The sequence below is a fragment of the Thermobia domestica genome, chromosome 10 (genome assembly GCF_964235325.1).
Source record: "Thermobia domestica chromosome 10, izTheDome1.hap1.1, whole genome shotgun sequence".
NCBI classification, from domain to species: Eukaryota; Metazoa; Arthropoda; class Insecta; order Zygentoma; family Lepismatidae; genus Thermobia; species Thermobia domestica.
In genome coordinates this window covers 228786601-228808571 of record NC_137463.1, presented here as the reverse complement: position 1 = coordinate 228808571, position 21971 = coordinate 228786601, and the positions used below count along the sequence as shown (strand labels likewise).

At 35.2% G+C, this 21971-nt stretch overlaps 1 protein-coding gene across 5 annotated transcripts in view; it reads right to left on the bottom strand.

Moving 5' to 3' along the window:
- Nucleotides 1-1191: 1191 nt before the first annotated feature.
- wts (serine/threonine-protein kinase warts) overlaps nt 1192-21971 on the bottom strand; it is a 138348-nt gene continuing 117568 nt past the window's right edge. For all 5 annotated transcript variants that reach the window (XM_081729183.1, XM_081729181.1, XM_081729178.1 and 2 more), the window contains 2 exons: nt 19468-19748; nt 1192-13947 (listed from right to left, as the gene is read on the bottom strand). In XM_081729183.1, the coding sequence (XP_081585309.1) occupies nt 13510-13947; nt 19468-19748 (719 nt within the window). In that variant the 3' untranslated portion in view covers nt 1192-13509. The remainder of the gene's footprint in view (nt 13948-19467; nt 19749-21971) is intronic.

The following is a 21971-nucleotide window of genomic DNA, read 5'->3' as shown; positions in this document are numbered from 1 at the left end:
CAACACATTTGCTTTGTTCTATTTGGTGTACTGCACATACAGTATTTGCAGCGGAAAACCTGCCTTTGCTTTGTCCATTTAATTTTCTACACAACTTTCTTGACTGCATTTATACGCTTAAATGAAAAACATGAACAATCGCGAATATTCGAAAGATGTTATTCAAATTGTAACACATACTTAGCAAAGGAAGTATGCTTTAGCACAATTAACGAGAAAATAGGTTTTCCTTCCATCAATTTTACTCTATCAGTTTGCGTGCAGTTCCTAACCCTCGCATTACCTACGTATTTTATGCAACGCGAACTACCAAGGGGGAGTACTTTGAGCCCACTTGTTAAAATTAAATATATCTCGCAAAAGAAAGAAATTAGAAACTCTCACAAAAATCTACAAAGACTGAAGTGAACAGTACACGGGATAAGACTAACAGCTATTTATTATACTGCCATCTAGGAATGACACTTCTAAATATCCGTTACATCTACCAAATGGGGAGGGGGGTACTTTGTGACCACCAACTTAAAACAGCAAATTTATGAGAGACTAACGTGAAACTCTCACAAAAAAAAAAAAAAAAATCAAGTGACTGAAGTGAACAGTATATGGGATAAGACTTGCCGCCAAATTCAAAAAAAGGCGGGATACAGCTATTTATTATACTGCCATCTAGGAGGAACACTTCTAAATACCCGTTACATCTCCTACCAAATGGGGAGGGGGTACTTTGTGACCACCAACTTAAAATAGCAAATTTATGAGACTAACGTGAAACTCTCTCAAAAAACAAAAAATCAAGTGACTGAAGTGAACAGTATATGGGATAAGACTAGCCGCCAAATTCAAAAAAGGCGGGGTACAGCTATTTATTATACTGCCATCTAGGAGGGACACTTCTAAATGTCAGTCACATCTCCTACCGGCGGGGAAGTACTGTGTGCCCACCAACTTAGCAAATTTATGAGACACACTTACTTTCAAATTGCACCACCGTAAGTTATAGCTAAACATGTTGAGCAATAACCATTTTTTTTTCCAATTTTAAATAAACGATTAGAAAACTAATTACAAAAACCTACTGTGATGGACACAAAGTAACCACCGTTGGTAGTGCAAGGGTTAATGAGTGTCTCATACGTGTGAAGAAAGGAATTTTCTTTTAGGAAAGGAAGTAAAAATAAATAAGAAACCTTGTCTTTTAACTTCTGAGTCATCTTATTAGTTTCCATTATGAATATGTACAGCACAGCACACAAAACAACTAAAATATTAATGTCATCTCAAGAGAGCTAGTTTCATATCGCATCAGCTGTTAAAAACCAACTAATGCGTTTTTATTATTTTAAAATAAATAGGAACTATCTACACTGATTTCTTCTTTTTTTTTTTTTTTTTTCTTCTTTAAAAGTTCATTTTCAGTAACACTGATCACATACAAACTCGAAAATAAAAATTACAATTCCTCAAAGGAAATTTCCGTTTCATACTTCAAAAGTTACGCACACATATGACTGAAATATACTATTCTGAAAAAAAAATATATATATTGAAAAAAAAAAAAAGTCTAGTGGAACCATGAAACTAAAGATACACTTAGGGAAACAAAGAAAAGTATCAACTTTAAAATAACCAAAAGTTTACGATAGAACGCCCAAAGGTTACCCAAAATCTGTTCAATAATGACTATGAAAGTTAATGAACTTATAGCTAAACCGGGAAGTGTTACAATAAACAAAGTATGTTACTTGGCAGGCTCTTATCAAAAACCAAACCAAAGCTGGATAAAAATTAAAATTGGAAACCCTTGTTACAAATTTCTAAATGTTCATAATCTGAAGTCGAGGCACCAACTGCAATGCTATAGATACTGCGAGAAAACTAGTTCTGAACCAACTGTGCTCTCAACTTTAAATTAGTTCTTAATTCAAAGTTTCAAAATTTAATACGTTTTTCTTTGTATACCTCTCTTTTATTATTTTAATTTTAGTTTTCTCTGAGTTATATACTCTTAAAAGTATGTGTTCCTTTTGGTGTTTATATGTATCACAGCACAAATGGTGACTATAATATAATTTAAGCAATGATTTCGTAAGAAATACTGATTTAGGTTTGGTTTCCTGTAAGTTCAACACCATGTTCTAGAAAACTGTGTTTAAAATTAACATATCAATTTTGCATGAATAATCGGAATGAACCGTACGTAGCTTACCCAAGATTGCTAGTGGCTATACTTTATTTATTTAGTAACTTGTATAACATGAATCTAGATTATCATATACCCTTTCTTAGCATTTACATATATATGTATATATTTTTCTACATTTATGTTTTTTAATGGTGTTTATACCACTGGTTCGCAACCTTATTTACCTGGCGCCCCCTTCATGAATCCTGTGTAATTCAGTCCCCTTCTATGCCACTTGGTCGATTTCAAATTCAGCACTGAGTTGTTTTCAACAATAATCATGTAAGTATTCTCATCAATTTATTTCCAAGAAAACTTCTGCATAATATTGTAGTGCAACATTATTTTATACTAGCTTTTCCTTGATGGAACTACAATTCTAGTTATTTTCAGTTTGTATGGTATTTAATTTAATGGGCCTTTACTGCTATACTTGTGTTTGTAATAACGATTGTAGTATCTGTGAGTACCTTGCGTCTTCCAAGCTGGGAATCACTGTTTTATGTGAAGTGCATTTAATATGAACATTTCTTATTTAATTGTACTCCACGCTTATACACAACTCTCAAAATCCATGGTACTAGATGGATGTTAATTCGTTACCAAACTTAAATTTCAATGGAGAGGTTAAAACTGAAAAGTGAGATTCCGTACTCTGAATTCTGAAAATAACACTACACGCATATACAGAATGAACAGACCAAATTGGATATATAATTAGTAAGTAACTGCACAAATAAATGAACCGCCTACTAAATATGACTTTTACATTTTATTGCAGAACTCCAGAGGACGAATCGTTCGAACTTAGTTGCCCGTAGCCGGACTTATGCAATCAATATACAGTCATATCGAGAAAGACCTTGCCATAAACTATTCTTAAAAATTTCTCTTCGTGAAACTGTTTACAAATTATTTAAATAATTCGCCGTATTTATTTATCGCTTGAAAGAGACAAAGAAACACTGCTGTGTTTGGTATGATTCTTTTCTATGAACGACAGGGCAGAACCTCGAAGATGAGCAAATATTCTTTATTTTTGTAACATATAAGCAAAAGGTAGTTTTTATTTCTTCCCAAGATCACATTACCAATTTATTTCAAAAATACAACACGCACACTCACGTAACTGATAAAGGACCTAGAACGTTGGGATCTACTGGAGTTACATACAAAATGATCATTGGAGTGGAAGGATCCTGAATTCCTTCGTGGGGTAGATCCTTTGAAGATATCTTGCTTGAAGGACGGGTATTCTAGATCTTTTTTCTGTTATTCGACAATTTTTCCACAGACGTACACACTGACAATAAAAGAAAATAATTTAAAACTGATTATGTTAGACTCCCGTTACTTTCTATCTGGCCATATACGTATATCTATATACACGTTCCATGTTTCTGCCCTGTATGCCAAAGGTCACACTTACCAAATGCAATTGAACTGATCGTTTAAGTAAAAGGGAGTTTAATATTCAGAACAAAGAAAGGACGCTAGAAATATAGAAAACTGCCCTGATCCTATCACTCAATTCAAATATTCCTTTCCGAAATCAACAAACATGATTCTCGGACTAATGAAACTAATTACTACATTCACAGTGAACTTCAAACTAATATAGTTCGCATTTATTTCCCATTTGCAATGTATCCTTGATAATTAGACGAATTATTTCTAGTCAGACCAGTGGCGTGGTTCTGAAATCCAATTTTCTTAAAGGTGAAATAGCGCGATGGAGAATGGTCTCTACTACGGTCCTATGAGATGATTTGCAGGATGGTCTGTGGACCAATCAACTGCACTCGGTTCAAGAACTAGAATGGTTTGGAGCCAAGGTTAAGTTCGTTATTGCATAAAACAGTATCAAGCAATCGAATTGAATTATCTATTAAAGAACTATCCAATCATATATGCCATAAACAATGCTTTCCGGGACGAAATTACGTTTACTGGGAACTCCTTATTATTTTCTGGATTGAGGAAAGCATGTTCAAGTTGAGTTGATTTTGAGTGCAACGTCCTGTTTAGCAGCGAGGCTATATGAGGCGTGGATCCACTGATTAACGTGGAATCCGAACCACATGAGCTCCCGCCGGGAATCAAGCCTGGGTCTCCGACACCAAAGACGCGTACGCTGATCACTTAACCACGAAGGAGATCAAAAGCATATTCGAAGACCAAAACTACACGCAGTAGTACTTCTAACCTGTGTAAAAAGTTTTTAAAATATTATACATTAAATACATGTATAGCACGTAGGAGACAGCTCTGAAGTTATCTTTGTCCTTCCATACCAGACTGATTCAAAGCAATATGGCAGGGCGGACATAGCTGTAGAGCGCCGAACGTGCTCTACGGATATTTACAAGTAGTATATGCGTATAGGAGTATGTTGTGTGTCACAATTTCTTCTAGTAAGATTATTGCCAACGAATGACACATATTTTAGTGCCACACCAGTTTTTATTTTCCGATTTTCTTTAGGCATGAGAGGCTTCCGCACAAGCATCTTATTTCGTTCAGCTCACTGCGATTTATCGACTGATATATATTTTTACCCTTGGACAATATTTTAGTTAAAAATTAAAATTCAAAAATTAATTATACTTTGAGGCTAAAGTGTGCCGCTGCTGTCGATATGTGTTTCCCTGTACCTCCCTCGAAAGAGTGGGATCAATTGCCTTGGTCGAGATCCTTCAATAGTTGAATGTAGACAGGGTTGCCACATTCACGTCTTATTAGCCATTCTTTGTTTGCACTGTCTTATTAGCCATTCTAAGTAGCCTACGATCTTCACTTGCCAAGACCAAACGACTGAATGACAAAATGGCAACACAGCCGAGATCTTTCCCCAAAGCAAAGGAAAGGTTTTTTCCGTAACAAAGTGATGAGACAGCACACTTGAAATAAAAAAGGCTCTGGCCTTACAATGTATATACTTATAGTCACGCATATCATTTTAAGTTCTATAGATCCGTGTATGTCTCATCTCTCTTCATTTTTTTTTTCCGATGAACGCAAATAATATTGCATATTATGCAACGTTTCAGCGTATTTTTACATTTCTTTCTACTTGTAGTTTTCAGTTTCCTATGTACTTTCCTTAATAAACCAGAACTGCGCTCGGAAACACAACACAGCATAGTTCAGACATTTTACATTGTCTGTGTGTGTGTAGGGGGGGGGGGGTCAGTGCGTAACTGGTGAATGTCCACGGGCCCACCCACAATAATTTTTATTTAATTTCTTCAAGAAAACTTTCTTAACATTCGAGAGATTAAACACATGGTATTCAATTCTATAATTATATCAACGCATGTTTGTCTTAAATTTCAAACTATAAGCAATGCAAAACATGGTATTGCATCAGCATTGTGTCCAACGTGCATCAATAGGAAAATAATAGATTTATTGAAAGAAGTACAACTTTTACAAAAGTGCCTAGAAGAGTTGAAAATTTACCTTAATAAATCTGGAGGAGGCGGCAAACGTACGACCAAATTGTTTGTAATTTCAGACTGAATTTCCTCATACTCCACGTAGGAAAGTGTTACGTCACTGAGACGAACGGTTGAGGTATCCTGAAAGCTTATTTCCAATAAATGTTTCTCGGATGCTGGAAGTGATAATAGTCAAATATATTGTCTTTTCATGAGTAAAGTAATGTGAAACGTTAGCATGCTGGAACTTAAGATACTACAAAATCTAAGTAGTACCGATCTTTTACATACAGACGATGAGCTCATAGAAACATATAGTAAAGTTACTTCAACAACTTCGCAAGATATTTTAAGAATCCAGTCAAGATTTAGTAATGAGACCTCTACAATGAGAACAATCAATAACCTAATTTACCTTCTTATAATGAAGCTTACTTCCATTCTTAATTTCCTGGAAGTCTATACAATTTTGATGACTAATATTGATTATTCCTGTCACATCTGCAATGTGGAGCGTAATTATTATTATTGTAATACGTCAAGATAGATTGAAAAGACTACAATTCTTTCCATCCTTGGTTTTTTGAAGAATGTCAATTGCCTGTTATGGAAACCAGAAGAAAGTCCCACAATAAAAGTTTCCCAGGGGCCTAGAAGCCTCTAGTTATGTCCTTTGTGTGTGTGTGTGTGTGTGCAAATAAAACCAACCATCCGTGCATAATATTCTAGCCATGTTTAATAAAATCTAAAATTTCTTCTTTGAACATTTACTCTATGGGAATTGTTAATATTGTTAATCCAAGAAGTACGTATATCCCCACACTTTTCTGAATATTTTGTTGAAGCGCAATTCAAATTATTGACCGACAAACTTCCTTGTAGAAACTGACGGCTATTATTAGTTCGTTTCGTGCTTTCCAGCACTAATACTATACCAACGTAAACTTAAAATCTAAAATGAGACTCAAATTCAGATCTTCCGAACACAAGAGAAAACACAGTCTTGAACCACGATTCGAAAGACATTAATTGAAGTAAATTATCTAACTACTCCTATTTTTCCTTACGAAACGTGTACATTTTAAAGGCCTAAATGTACAAAGCAAAACAAAATTTGGCTACGTAGAATTATCACGCAAATAGACAAAAGAAAAAAGAACGAAAATTAAGCTGAAGACTAACTGCTTACAACCTATTATTGAACCGTTGTTAAGATTTAAGTCCTTCCTTCATTGATTATTTTATTACGCTAAAAAGCTACACAATCAAATTCTTCGGAACAGCTCTCCACAGAAATAGGCTTAACTACAGTTTTTTTTTCTTTCTCTCTCTTAATACTTTATCGTAAAATTATCTTTAATCAACGACTGAGTGAACCAAAAATATACAACTTTTGAAGTTTCGCTCGCCATTTCAGAATATGAAATTTCTAGTAAAATCTTGAACATTCTACGATTATGCCCTTTCGGTTAAGGGAGACGATGATTAAAGCAAGTGAATGATGATGGAAGAACTGGTGGAATGAAAAAGTGAGAAGAAACGGGAGTACCCCGAGAAATCCCATGAGCACGATGTTGTCCACCACATACTCGGCCGGGGATGTAACCAGGGACCCCACGTGCCAGAGATAAGCGCTCTACCACTGAGCCACCGTGCCCCCATGAAATTTCTAGTTTTACGTCCAACGATTATGCTTTTCAAACCACAGGAGATGGATGATTAAAGTGAATGATCATGAAAGTATTGGTGAAATGAGAATGTGGGAGAACCCTGAGAAAACCCACATACACATGTAGTTTTCCACAAACTCGCGGGTCTAACATTTACAAAATAAGTGTTCTTGTGCGTTCAATTTTAAATTATAAATTAACAGCTTTATCAGTTTATAAATTTTCGAACTTTTTTTACTTCTCATGAACGACAGCTTTGCTTCGATTTAACATCGTCGTTCAGAACAAGAACCCTAAAATGAAAATGAAATTGAACTTACCTACGATTCTACCTACCAAGTGAATGATGGAAGAACTGATGGAAGGAGAAAGTGGGAGGAAACGAGAGTACCCCGGGAAAACCCACGAGCACGATGTTGCCCACCACAAACTTATTTGGACGGGATCGTACCAGTGACCCCACGCACCAGAGGTAAGCGATCTACCACTGAGCCTCCGTAGCCCCCCCCCCCCAAAAAAAAAATAAGAACTCTAGCTTTAGAGCATTGAATTTCATTCAGGAACTCACCAGACCCCTAATTTACTAATGTCAACTACTTCCACTTTCCATTATTCTAATCTCTGGCAGATTTGATTTAAGCCTTTAAGGGTATTGTGCACAGAAGTTGAATTTAATTAATGTAACCAGTCTACTGTTATTTTTGTATCGCGAAATTCTCTCTTGACACATATGAAGTCGAAAGGAGAAAAAATATCATTATACTGGTCATTTTCCGAAAGCCCATACGGCAAGGCCTGACATTGAATTCATAGTCCTGTTCCTCAAACATAGTGTTATCCGTTCTCAAGATCCGGATAACATGCCTCTGACAATTATACTGTAAGGACAATTTTGTGTATTGTATCAATCTAAATAATGGCGTACAAATTATCTTTCACTATTTGTTAACTCACTAGATGAGTAATGGGATATTCTCTTTTACATTTTTTTTCCCAAAAGAAAAGCACACGGAAAAATCGACTTTACAAATAAAAGAAATCTTTATTTGTCGGGAAGGAGGTAAAATGAGTCTATATTAGGGTTATCATAATCCAAGCGTGTACGGTGTCCTTAAAGAGATTACTAGAATCGCCATGTACTTTCTGTAAATGCTTTACTGAATAAAAGAGGATTGAATACGAGTTTTACATCATATGACCTTTGAGCAGTGAAAAATGATGTATGAGGCCAATTATTATTGCTGCCTGGTTTATTTGTGGAAAAGACAAAACAGAACTACGAAACAAGAAAACTTTTTTTTTTTTTAAATTTTTTTTTAACGAATGGCTAACGTTCACTTTGTCGTATATATAAAGAAAACGATGTATCGGGCGGCATGGTATTTCGGTGATCAAGTGTTCATAGAGGGGTCCCTGGTACAATCCTGTGATGGACAACATTGTATCCATCAGTTTTCTCGGGATTTTCCCATTTTCCACCACATTCTACCTCCTTTAGTCTAACATTTTCATTTCAAAACGATGGACCATTGAATACTCGATAGTAATTAGTTGCGTACTATGAACTTCCCCAAAACACTATAATTTGAAGAAAATCACGGCACTCGGCTAAGGATCAATAATAGTATGAACACTTCCTCTAGTCCCAGAATTCTACATTTGATCATTATCATCCTATAGTGTTTTCAAGAGCTGTTAGTGGCGTCATAAGTAAAATCGTAAGAAAAACGAGAAAATTCACATCGTCACTATGTGTTTATTTGCAGACGGGTGGGAAGATGGAGGAGTCCTATCGTTTTCTCCCATTCTCTTAACATTTCATTGATTCTTTTACCATCATTAATTTGCATCTACCAATCTGTTTGGTTTAGCCAACAAGGCATTGTTATTTGATACCCTGGGCATAAAAAACGAATTTAGATAGAGATTTAATACTTTAGCGGCCAAAAAAACAACCCATGTGACGAATTTTACATTCTAAAGAGTGTAAATTTTATATATATTCATCTGAAAGCTATTTATGTAAACCTCAAATTACGTGTCACATTTAACTCTTAATTTTGAGGAGGGGGGACTGTGCCATAGAATCCAAAATAGGGAGTAAAAAAGGTTTGTAAGGGAGTCCACATTCGACATTACATACTTTCTTGTAAAAGTGTTATTTACGCTTTATAATTATAAATCTGAAAAAATAAAAAGAAAGGTACCGCCCGTTTAACAATGACTGTAAAGGTCTTATTTATAAACTCTAATCACGTACTTGCTGAAATTCGTGCATTTAAATCTGCAGTATTACGACGTTATGGTATATAAGCTTAGGAAGTTTCAGGTAAGCCACAGCATTCTATGATATTATAATAATTTGTTGGACTACGTCCTACATTATGTAAATCGTCAACTAAAAATCTGAAATTAAAACATTCATTCAAACGCTTAACCACTCATCCACGTGACGGACGACGCTATATTACATATAGTCAACGGTAGGTGTTAAAAACATATTCGATTACACATTTTTAAGACTTTCGAAGGCCCTGGGAACGACGAATGTAATTTATTTAAGGGATTTTTGCTTCTAATTCTCGGCTTAGGAAAAGTAAGCAGCCAGTTAATTAAACAAGACGTTCATATTACTCACTAAGTTTACTAAGAGAAGAGTTCAACTTATTTTCTCAACGTTTTATTTTCCAATATCCCTAAGTTGACTTGACATAAATCTTTGAGTTTAACGTCCCACGATTATGCCCTTGAGGTTAAGGGAGATTATGATTAAAGCAAGTGAATAATGATGGAAGAATCTGTAGAATGAGAAATGAGAGGAAAGGGAGTACTCCGAGAAAACCCAAGAGCACAATGTTGTCCACCAAGGTTGACTTGACAGTAACAATGTATACAAGATGAATAACTCCATATACTTGCGAAGGAATGAATTAAATACCGATAGAAAGAGACATGGTGGATAAAATTTTAAAAAATAAAAGTGTGTGTATGGAGTTTTATTTAGAAAAGTCCTTGTATGCACCCAAATCGGGGACCATCACAATGGATTTTACGAAAATGAGTATCAAGAATATTATTGGATTGGCAGAAAATACGGCCTAAAGGAATATTTTTGTTTGTATGGCAATGAACCTACAAATGCCCTAAGGGTCAGAGTTAGTGATAAGACAGAATTTAAGGATCGAATAAAAGCAACATTAATGGCACGAAATGCATGTTACTATTTTGTATGAACTTCTTAGTGTGACTTTGATATTGAATAGATTTCAGTAAAAGTATTTTTTTTTTTTCTTTCTCTCTCTCATTTTTTTATTGCATAAATACAAACGGCTGAGACTACTTTGCAGAAAGCATGACAAACTCAAGATTTTCGATAGAAACCTCCCGTAGATATTCCTTGAAATGAACAAATGGATGAATGAAAAGAGTACTACAATGCAAAACTCAAAATAAAATAACATTGGCATGTACTGTTCTAGATTGGAATCCTCTCGACAATAAGATTTTTTGGCTAAAATAAAATAAAAACTGGATTTTGGGAAAGGGGTTGCAATAACTCAGATTAAATAGGCACAAAACAGAATCTAATGGACATACTTTAGTTTCTAGCCTCATGTGCTTCTTCAATTGTTAAAGTAAGGTGCAGAGTATTCAAATCAATGAATATCTAGTTTCGTTCTCTAATGATGACTAACTTTGATATAAATCTAATAAGTTTTAAGATTACTGCCACGGGCTTGTCACTGGAAAATCAATTCTCTAAAAAGGTAAGCAATTAGCTTCTCTCTGCCTGGGATCTTGCTCCGAATCTCTCCTAATGTAGTTCTATTTGTTATATCTTGGAAGAAATTGTACTTTCTTAAACATAACTGCCATGATGAAAATATATCATGCACATCTATAAACCTTTTCCTATTCTTTAACTTTGAGAAATACTGCACGATCTTGCAGCACACTTTAGAATCAAACTACGAAGTTTAGACTTCAAGAACAAACACAAGATTGTACTCTTTCAATATCTGCCTGCAAAACAGCCAAGCTCTACTGTAACTATTCTATATTGAAGAGACAAATATGTATATATTACATTCACCAAGAAAAAGTTTAATTCAAACATATCTTCTTATTGCATTTCAGTACTGCACTATATTCCGTATAATATAATTTGCTTCCGATTTGGATACATACCCAATTCTGTCACTGAGCAATTCTATTCAACAGTAGTTTCGAGGTAAACTGGTGACCACTGCCAATACTTGCAGTCATTTAACTTCTAAATCAATATCTCTTACGTGATACTTATAAATCTAAAGAAGGATTTAACAAAGCTCTTCCTACCCTTATTTTACCACCAAAATAATGAGCCTACCAAATTCAAAACAGATCTGAAATAACTAAAGTATTAATAGTTACGTGCCACACAAATTTTTAGTTTACTATTCTTTGTTTCCCCACATATGTATCTTCCGGCTTCTATTTCATTACAACTAGTTCAAGTTATTGGCAAAACTTACACGCCAGTCACAAAATTTCGCTCCATACTTACCATTATCACAATTGCTTTCTTTCTTTTATAAAAAAATAAGTAATAGAAAGTTTGAGTTTTTATACTTTGGATTTTTTTGGTGAAAATATACGTATATCAAGAAAAGTCCCTCGAATTAAAATAGTAATTTCTAAAAAACATTTTGTAAGTAGTACTACAAAAAATATAGTTGTAGAAGTTTTCAAATTACAGTCAATTTTGGAATTTTACAACATTAAAAAATCCCATTATCACAATTAAATAAGCCTGTCAAATATAAATAGTTTGTTTCTTTAAGACACTTTAAATGAACCTGTACGACTGAAATAAGAATTACACGTTAACTGCCATTTATTACTAGGCACAATGATTTTTTTTTTAAAAAAAAAGACAAAATGTACTAACAAATCTCTCTGGCTGTACTATTAACTCTTGCAAAGAGTTTTACTCAGTGTCAACAACATGTTGAAAATAAATAGTTAACAAGGCACGCACAATGGGTCAATCGAATCAAAACCAAATTATTTCAAACACTACTTTTCTGTCCACATTCTTACTTGTTTTCTCTTTTCAGTTACCGGTCAACAATTTTTTTTAATTTATTTTTTCTTTTAAAAGAAAATAATCAGAATAAATTTTAATGTACGTTTTGCTTTGGACAAAAAATATTTGAAAGAATATGGTAAATTGAGATTGACCGACTGTGCATCCATTACAAGAAATATGTCAACAACATATACAGATTTTTTATGTATTTTTTTCTAATACAGATTTTATGTAAATATTTAACACCTAAGGCACAAGTTTCCTTTTTCTGGATTATATATATAATATTTATTTATATATATTTATATACGCATATGATCATCCACCAACATTAATCTTAACTTTAAAATATTGAACATTCATTTTTTTAAAAAACAAATGGTTGTATTACATTATTTCAAATGTTGGTGAAGCCTATATTTAATACAAAAAAACACAACTCCTTGGATGTCAGCATTATTAAGACACATACATAATATATAATTAACTTAGCACCACTGTTTTATATCAGATTGATAATATTGCTAGAACACTGACAGAGGAACAAAATCTGTGAAATTCGTATTAGCTGAAAATATAAACGTAACTTCGTTTTACAGATGTTAAAGAACAGACACTTATGAATGATTTTCCGTCATTGATTTTCTTTTGCAAAAAAAGGAAAAAAATCTGATACGAGAACTGGAAGTTAAGAACATAAGAAAATAACATTATCTAGGAGAGGATATGTCAAAAAAAACTTAATTTACATATTTATAATAAAGCTCTGTATATCATCATTATTATTATTATTAATATTATTACTATACGAAGTATGGCTAGGAATATCACTGAAAGGTAGCAATGATTATAGCTAAAGCAAAATAAACGTGACTGGGGGAAAGGGGGGCAACGAATACGAAAACAAAAATCTCCCTGCGGCTGTTCCAGTCATATGACATAAACAGCGGCTGTTCCCATGAACACTTGACGACTGGCATTATATCTCCGGGAACAGATAATATACCATATCAAGGCCCTCAATGCAATGTTACAAGAGACCTTGTGTACACTATCTGCTCGTGCTACTGGAGTAGCTGTTGCATGATGCCTGCAAAGCGCCTCTATAAAAAAAACAAAGAACTTTCTAGCCTTAACAACATGTCACACATAGACTGCTCCCTGATTATCATTGTCATCAAGACTAGTCCTATTTGGATAGGTGGGTCCACCACCGTCATCAAAAAAGCGCCGAAACGTGAACTCAAAAAATCCATGAAACGTGTTCCTTGAACCGGTATCATTGGAACCGTCGGACTTATCAGAGTCGTTCGAACCACTATTGCGCAATTTATCCGGATCCACAGGATCGAAATTCGAAGTGTCAGTGGGATAGTCAATCTTTGGAATATAAGGAGCTGGTTGCCTTCGAATTCCTTTCTCAAAGTCTACTCCTGAGAAAAAGGGATGAGCTTTCACTTCACTCGCATTCTTGCCCAAACGTTTATCTGCACTTGTGCACAATTTCAGGATTAGATCTGTTGCTTCTGGGGAGAGGTTGGCCGGTTTCGGGATGTGTAGCGTAGTCTCCCAATTGATCACCTAAAAAGCAGAGGGAATAACAATTAATTACAATAAACATGGAATCCAACACAGTATAACCAATATCTTACTGTAAACATATGCTCAACAACAATCCTGATAACCAATCATAAGAATAATTCTATCAAGATCTTGTCTGAACAATAAAAGTTGTAGGTTGTGCAATCCCCTGTTCAATTCATGATGATATTCGATTATTTTATATTTTTTCGTTTCTTTTCTTTCTCTCTTTCCAAAACTTCTTAAACCAGAAAGCGAAACCCTTCAACAGCCCTATGTTTTCCGAAGTAACATAAAAATACTTCTCATATGTGATGAAATGATCTTGGAGTAGTTTTCTACGTCTTATTCAAGATTATTCCATCACATATTAAGTATTTTATGTTACTTGGAAAAACAATCAGATTATATTCCTGTTATGAATTAATCTATATACGTTTTCATTTAAACCTTCAAACGTCGTCAAAATAAGCAAGAAAAATTACTAACCTACTATCTCTACGGACAGGGTTGGATGAGCAAAAAATACTACTGATATTGCATTTCTTCTACAGTCAGTTCCATTATAAATGTAGGAACTCAATATATTAAGTGGGTGCCACTTATGTCAATTGATTATTATTATTTCAATTTCTGTTATTTTTGTTGATCCATTCGGGATTTATGGGGGATGCCAGCATCTGGATTATGTGAACCCGTCCTATAGGAGTTTATCATCATAATTTCAAAATAAAACCGAAACTTATTAAGTTAAAACAGCTTTATGTTCCCCAGAACATAAATAAAACCACTCGGTTGATATATAACGAAAAATGTTCTTTAATGTCTTAGTATAGAGCGCATCCAATAAGAATATTTCGAATTGAATGGGTGAGTTGAAAAAGGAACACATTCCAAAAACCTCAACTTTCAAACACTAGGTGGAAACATGAACACATTCCAGAAATATGTTCGATTTTTCACTCATACGTTCCCGTAGACTTCATTAAAGAGGACTTAAAATTAATGAATGCATTCCCTTTACCTCTCAAGCGTTGTAGATACATATAAAATGAATCTAACCGTCCCAGTTTAGCTTGTCTATTTTCTGGAATGTGTACCTTTTTCAACTCACTCATTCAATTCTCAGGACTATGCACTCTTCTGGGTCAATTGAGATTGGTCTATACGTAAGCATGTCAGCATTAGTACCATCTCATTTCTACAGTAACAACACGACGAAGTCTACCAAAGACCTAAACGCGGCTACACACACTGGAGCTTATTCTCATTCGCCAGTAAGATTGTATCTAATGGAAAATGGTAATCACAGCAGTGAGAGCTACGTACATTGTGGCAGATTTGCCGAAGCGACGTGCTGGGTTAATGTGTCTGCACGTTTGTTTCCTTGACTGCCAGTACAGCAGATGACAGCGACATAGCTCCTTTCTCGTAAACGGTAGCATGTTCGAATCTCTTGTACGAACGAATGTTTCGTTATATATATATATATATGAAGGGTAAGGGGAAAAAACAAGGAATGTCCATGTGTGTACTTTATGGGGTTCTTTGTCCTATCTGTTGGTGTCTCTTGGTACTATTTGACTGTATATACCATGCATCCGTAGATGTAGAAATGTCCAAGGAAAAGGTCAAAAGATTTGACTAACCCTATTCATTTTATATGCAGTTTTCAATATTAAAACGCTGTTTTCTCGAAAATGCAGTTTTGTGACATTCCTTCTTTTTTCCCCTTACCCTTCATATATATATAATCTTTATATATATATATATAAAAGATTAAACGCAAGGTCAAAAATAAATTTCATTACTGTGAAGACGGAACACTGGTGATGCAGACTAAATTCTGAGCTGTCCTTGTTAGTAAAGAAAGCAGGATTTTCATTTTTGAAACTCTCTGTACTCGTATAGATCTCATTAAAATCGGGATACTGTTCTAGTAACATTAAATTCTCACTAGTATATCTAGGCACTTATACTTCATAGAATGTAAGCCTATCGAGCCCTGGGAGAAACAAAAGCTACGGTGTAAGAACGCAGAAGGCTTCAACACGTACACAAACTCGTCAGCAACAGGTCTCATAGGAATCGTGATTCATATTGCACGTGGTATACAGCTACTTGGTATAGCGCACAATTCCCTTGAAGTAGTACAGATTAGTAACATAACACATTGATTATCATAACTAGCCTGATGCCAAGTAATGAACTGTTACTCGCCTCATCAAAGACAAACGAGTAAATAGTAAGCAGTCTTAAACCAGATTAGATTAGGGTATATAAACCATAATAGAAAATATGGCCAGTACACTCGTAAGGTGAATAAAAATTTACAGTTTATATAGAAACGAGGCATAAATGAGAGAAAAATACCTGTACTCCGTGGTATTTGCAATGTAAGAATCGGAAGTAGATAATAAAGAATGGCTTCCCACATTAAATCGTAATGGAAAGAAAAATAACGGGAAATGCATAGTTAACATGAAGTAATTCAATGGCGCAGAACAAAAAAGAGGTAGAGAATATGGTGGCGAGAGGTAAAGCATAAATATGGCACCAATACCTCTGGTAAAGGCCAAATGAATCCAAACTAGGTGTCTCTCAGTAGGTTGTCAAACCTAAATGTTGCAACTCGCAAATAAGTTAAAAGTTAGTTTGAAGAACAAACGAAAAGGTAAGAGAATAAATTTTAGACAGAATAAAACCTTGGGTGAGGAAGTCAACTGTGTCCATGAAATGAGTATTTTTCAAAGTAAAAATAAAACGATATTCGGTCAAGTTCATCAGTTCGGTGAACAGAACCCAGGGGTGGCTTTCATGGGACAGATTGCTCCCGTGAGAATATTTGGGGGAGGAACATAATTTTTTATTGAAAATGGTACAATCAAACTGGAGAATGGTCAATTAGGAGGGAGGGGGAACAAAAGTATATTTGAGAGGGCAAAATGATAAATTTGGGGGAGGGATTGTGCCCAAGCCCTTGGGGAGACGAGTATCCCTGACAGAAACCTGTGCTCATTTCAGATAAAACAACTATACTTAAAACCGTACTTACAGAGGTTTTCCCTTAAATATTTTGAGTCCGGGATCACTGGTACTGTAGAAGACTTAACTAGCACATTTTAAAAAAGAAACTCATATCTCTGATTCGACATGTTTTCCTTCTCCTGGTGGATAGTTGGTCCATCTGTCGAATGTAATCAACAAATCTGATGGTGTTAATCGAAATATCCCGAATCATTCCCATTTTCAGCTTTTACATTTAAGTTTTAGGGATCGTGAAGCGTCTCTTTTAAGAGTACTCAATAAGAACGCTTAGTGGAAAGCATTGAGATGTCTACGTCTTGAGAGGGACGGATTAATAGAGGCTTTGGTGAACTACTGAGGCGTACGCATTCTAGATTAAGTGTTTATGTGAGAGTTTATTCATGTCTATTCAGCCAAGGTTGAAGGTTGAGATTGAGGTTAAGATTGAGGTTGGGGTTAAGGCTGAGAATATTTAATTACTGAATGCTTGAGAAAGTACAAAGACTTTTTTGCTGCAAATTATCCTTATAAGATTTGTTACATAATACAAGTGAGATATGTGGGACTATGGCAAACTTCCAAACTCTGCGAATTCAATATTGAAACCGAACACAGTAGGTATATAATTTGCAGTTGTAATACAAGAATAAGGACAGACGACGGAACTTATTTTTGGGATGCTGAAGCCATATCGAAAAGCCATTTCTTGCTATCTCTTACTATTTTTGCTAAATGAAGGTTAATATTCAAACCAGAAATGGCAGTGCATTTCTACCACTTCCGGTTGCACTAGAGGAACAATGTAGAAAAACTGAATCCCTATCAAGAAACTGCTTTTCGCTATTACCGTTTTTTCACTACGGCAACCAGTGCTTAGACCGGTAGTCGTCGATTTTCAATAGAGGGAGAAAGATTAAGATGGAACTTATTTTCGAACGCTGAATCGATTAAATAAACCTGTTTCCGTTATCCCTTACTATGGCGGTAGATTTCTACTACTTCTGGTTTAAACACAAGAGATTAGGTTAGAGATGAAATATAGTCTTTGGAGGCTTAACCGGTTGCAGAAAACCGCTTCTCGCTATCTAATGCAATTTTTGATCTACGGCGATCAACCTTAAAACTGAAAAGATTTGACAGCTACTTCTGGTTTGAACAGAAGTCTACCAAATTTAAAGGTGAGAGCAGCCGCTAGTATACGGATGAGGATACACCCTAACAGCATAATTGGTAGACTAGTAGTCGGCATGCTTGGGGATTGATAACTGCAAAAATTAAGTTGAAAAATACAAATAAAGTTTGATCAACTTAGTTTAAAGTGTACGTTTAAAGTAGATGAAATTTACTGTAGGACGACGATGAAATCAATTAAAAACTTATTATCTATTACGGTTTATGTTCTATGGATAGATATCAATATTGAGACCGGTAGTAGTAGTAATAAATTTCTACCACTTCTGATTTTAGCAGAGAGGAAGATCAAAGTGACATCTTTTCTCAACATGGCATTAAAAAAGAAAGAAAAAAAAAGGCACCGTTTTTCTTCGATGGTGATCAACGATGAAACCCTAAGTTGTTAATTTCCAGATTTTCCGGTTTGAACAGAAGATTAACGGATGAAGTGGAACATATACTTGGGACGCTGAATCGACTCAGAAAACCTCTTCTCGATCTCTCTTACCGTTCTTGCTTTGATATCTGTCGACAGACGAACATAGTCGTTTTACACTGACGCAGGAACAGACAGCGTTATGCACATTATCATGACCTGCTTTCGTATTTCTATGTATGTGTAATGATGGCGTAGGATGGTATATCTATATAGCTGGAAGTGTAACCCTATCGAAGCAACAAGTAAACGTGACAAAATGAATAAAACGAGCGATTTAGAAGCATTCGATAACTCGGGCACTCTGGCACGGGAATAAAATACTCGCAGACCCGTTCAAGGACATTGCCTGAGGTCTGTCTTACCAGGTAAATTACTGTAGAGTGTGTATTCATTAATTTTAATTTTCATGTATAGTAAAGGCTCTATGCCTTCATAAAGTACGTTCTTTTCTTTTGTTTAAGGGTAATTGGGCAGTTTATTCTCTGTTATATTCTCAAGCAACCAATACATACAAGTACAATACTTTATTTTCTGAGGGAACACTCGTACTTATTCTTTTTTAACCTCATTCCCGATAACCCGGCATTTTCACAAACTCGCCCATCCTTCGTCCACATTAGGCCTAGTTTTCGGCGCTCTACTATATTATGATTTTAAATTTTATCCTATATTTTCTTCTCTTTTACTAGTCTCTACTTAACTGTTTCCTAGTACCTTCGATCGGCAAAGATTATGAGTTTAAAACAGATTTGTTACATAAATTTCAAAAGCATCACCCTCTTGAGGAGTTGTCTTTCATTGTCATTCCCTAAAACAACTAAAAAAAAGAAACTTTAAATGGTTAAAAGAAAAAACTTTAAAAGCACTATCGAAAAACTCACTTTAAACTGGGTTTCCGCGGGCGTATTTGCCAGGAATGGTGGTTGACCAACTAGCATCTCATACAATATGACACCAACACTCCACCAATCACACAGTTGTGTATATCCTGTCCTTAAAAGCACTTCAGGAGCTATATAATTGGGTGTACCCACTAAAGAATGTGCCAGACAACGCTGATGTTCACGCCGCCGTCTTCGTTCTAGAGGCTTCAACTGGTTACATCGACACTCATTATTCCAGTCTTCTGAAGGATCCATCGAATCTTGATGCCCATGTTCCCCTGCAATTTAATAAGTTAGCACTTATCTCATATATTTAAGATTGGAAATATAAACAATTTTTTAACTCAGTATATACTCAATCCATACAGACTCAGACATTTCTACACTACACTACATCAGAAGTTCCCTAACTACGAAACTGAATACAATATAAGTGTACAAAAGTAAAACACAATTACATATATGTATATTTATTTGACAAAGACAGCAGCTTAGTAAGGAAGAAATTTCCATTGAATACTGAATGTAACTAGGTGGCAGAAGCTGATGAAATGTCATCTCTTTCCTGCATCATAGATACAATGCCCATGAAATACACATAATATTACACTTCGTTCTGAAACAAAAAATGGAAATTGTAAAGTACATTATTTTGCCAATTTTCAGCTTTTAGGTAATTTTTTTCGATTTTACATCATTCATTTGTAATTCTTCCCAAGTTTCGGTGATTTTTTCGCATGCTTCGTTAGTTTTTCATTATTTTTTTTTAAATTATTATTTTAATTTTGGTAATATTCTCGAGACTGCACCGAAGCAAAAACATTTTCTCGTATGACGATTTACGAGCAAAAGAAAGAGCATCTGAACTATAGTCGTGGCCAACCTAAGTTTTCAATTACGTAATTTCAGTAGCTCCAAATCACTAACCATACGTAATCCCAAGTAATGTTGGAACTGCACCATTATGAAATAGTTTAATACTATAGAACCTGATATTTTACATTTACCTGCACATAGCTAAAATTATTAGTACTTTGAAGTAACAAACAGTTAATATATACATAATGCATGCTCGCAAATACGCAATGATCTTGAGTTATAGAAACGAACACAGGGCTGCAACATTTTCTGTAACAAGCAAAGCGGTTTGTCGATGCGCGCAAACTAATAATCCCACATTTTAAATAAGATTACCCTTTATGTAGAACAAATTGTGCAGTTATGATTGGATAAAAGACCTACAATATATCTGTGAAGTACAATAATTCATACACATGTATAAAATAACTTGTTTCCTGCTGTACAGGTGCAATATGGCGTCCTGTGTAAGGGAAATTCAGTGTCTATTCACCCGCGTGTTATTTTCGATTACATAGCAGTGGCAGTCCATTAAATAGCCAAGCAAGGCAAATTGTTTTAAACGTGTATTCATATTTATGACGTGCTGGCCCCTGTAAAGTGTGAGTGATGTTAAAGATACACGATTGGAAAAAATGGACAATTTTACAAAGCGTGTCATTCGCCAGAAAGTACTAAATTTTGTACAAAATTTGGAAGCAACAAGGCTCTAACAGTGAAGGAAATTTCGGCTGAAATCAACAATGATTCTGATTTACAAAAAAACTTTAGAATACAATTTGTATCGCTTCTTTCTACAAACTGTAATGTGAACGACAGAAATAATAAGCAATTTCATTCTCTTCCATTCTATATGGGAGCACGGTGGCTCAGTGATACAGCGCTTATTTCTGATTGGGGTCAGAAATTGTATATAAATTTTGATGCAATGGAAGGAATAAGAATCTCACGGATAAAGAAATTTCGAATGTTTCTTTTATACTGCTTCTTAACTGATCCTCGAGAGTGACTGACTGTTATGTGATCATCAATCGGAAGCTCTGCCTCGATCCCTACGCATCGTTTCACACACTGACTGTCAGTTACAGAAAATTCTCCTAAACGCGCGCATGAATACAATACTTTACCTCTGATTGTGAGCGGGCAAGTGTTTACGTCACTGCAAGCTTAGAACGGCCACACTTTTACAGACATAGTCTTTGTTCCCATATTGTCAACTAGAAAGTAAGGGGTATGTCTGTCTGGCTCACGCTCGGATGTAAAATCAGATAATGAGAGGTTGGAACTAGCCTGATCCCATGGTTCAGTTCTCGGGGAAACATTTTCTGGCGAGTGGGGACATATAGACGCCAAGGCCAATCACCTTTACGCCAGTTTTAGACTTTCAGCAGTTGCACGTCATGTGTAATGTAGTATGTGTATTCCGCACATACGTCAGTGTCTATTTTGTAAATTGTGAGGTTAAGGTGAGTGCTGAAAAACGTTTCACAATACATCGGACGAAAAAACATCTGAAAGCATCAAGCAGTGAAAGCAGGAGGGAAAAAGAAACCTCAACTCCTTCTAGGACAAAGTGCTAGTGTATCCTCGAAATCTTCCCCGGTTTTTCCAGGATCTTTGCAAAGCTATGATTTCTGCAAACA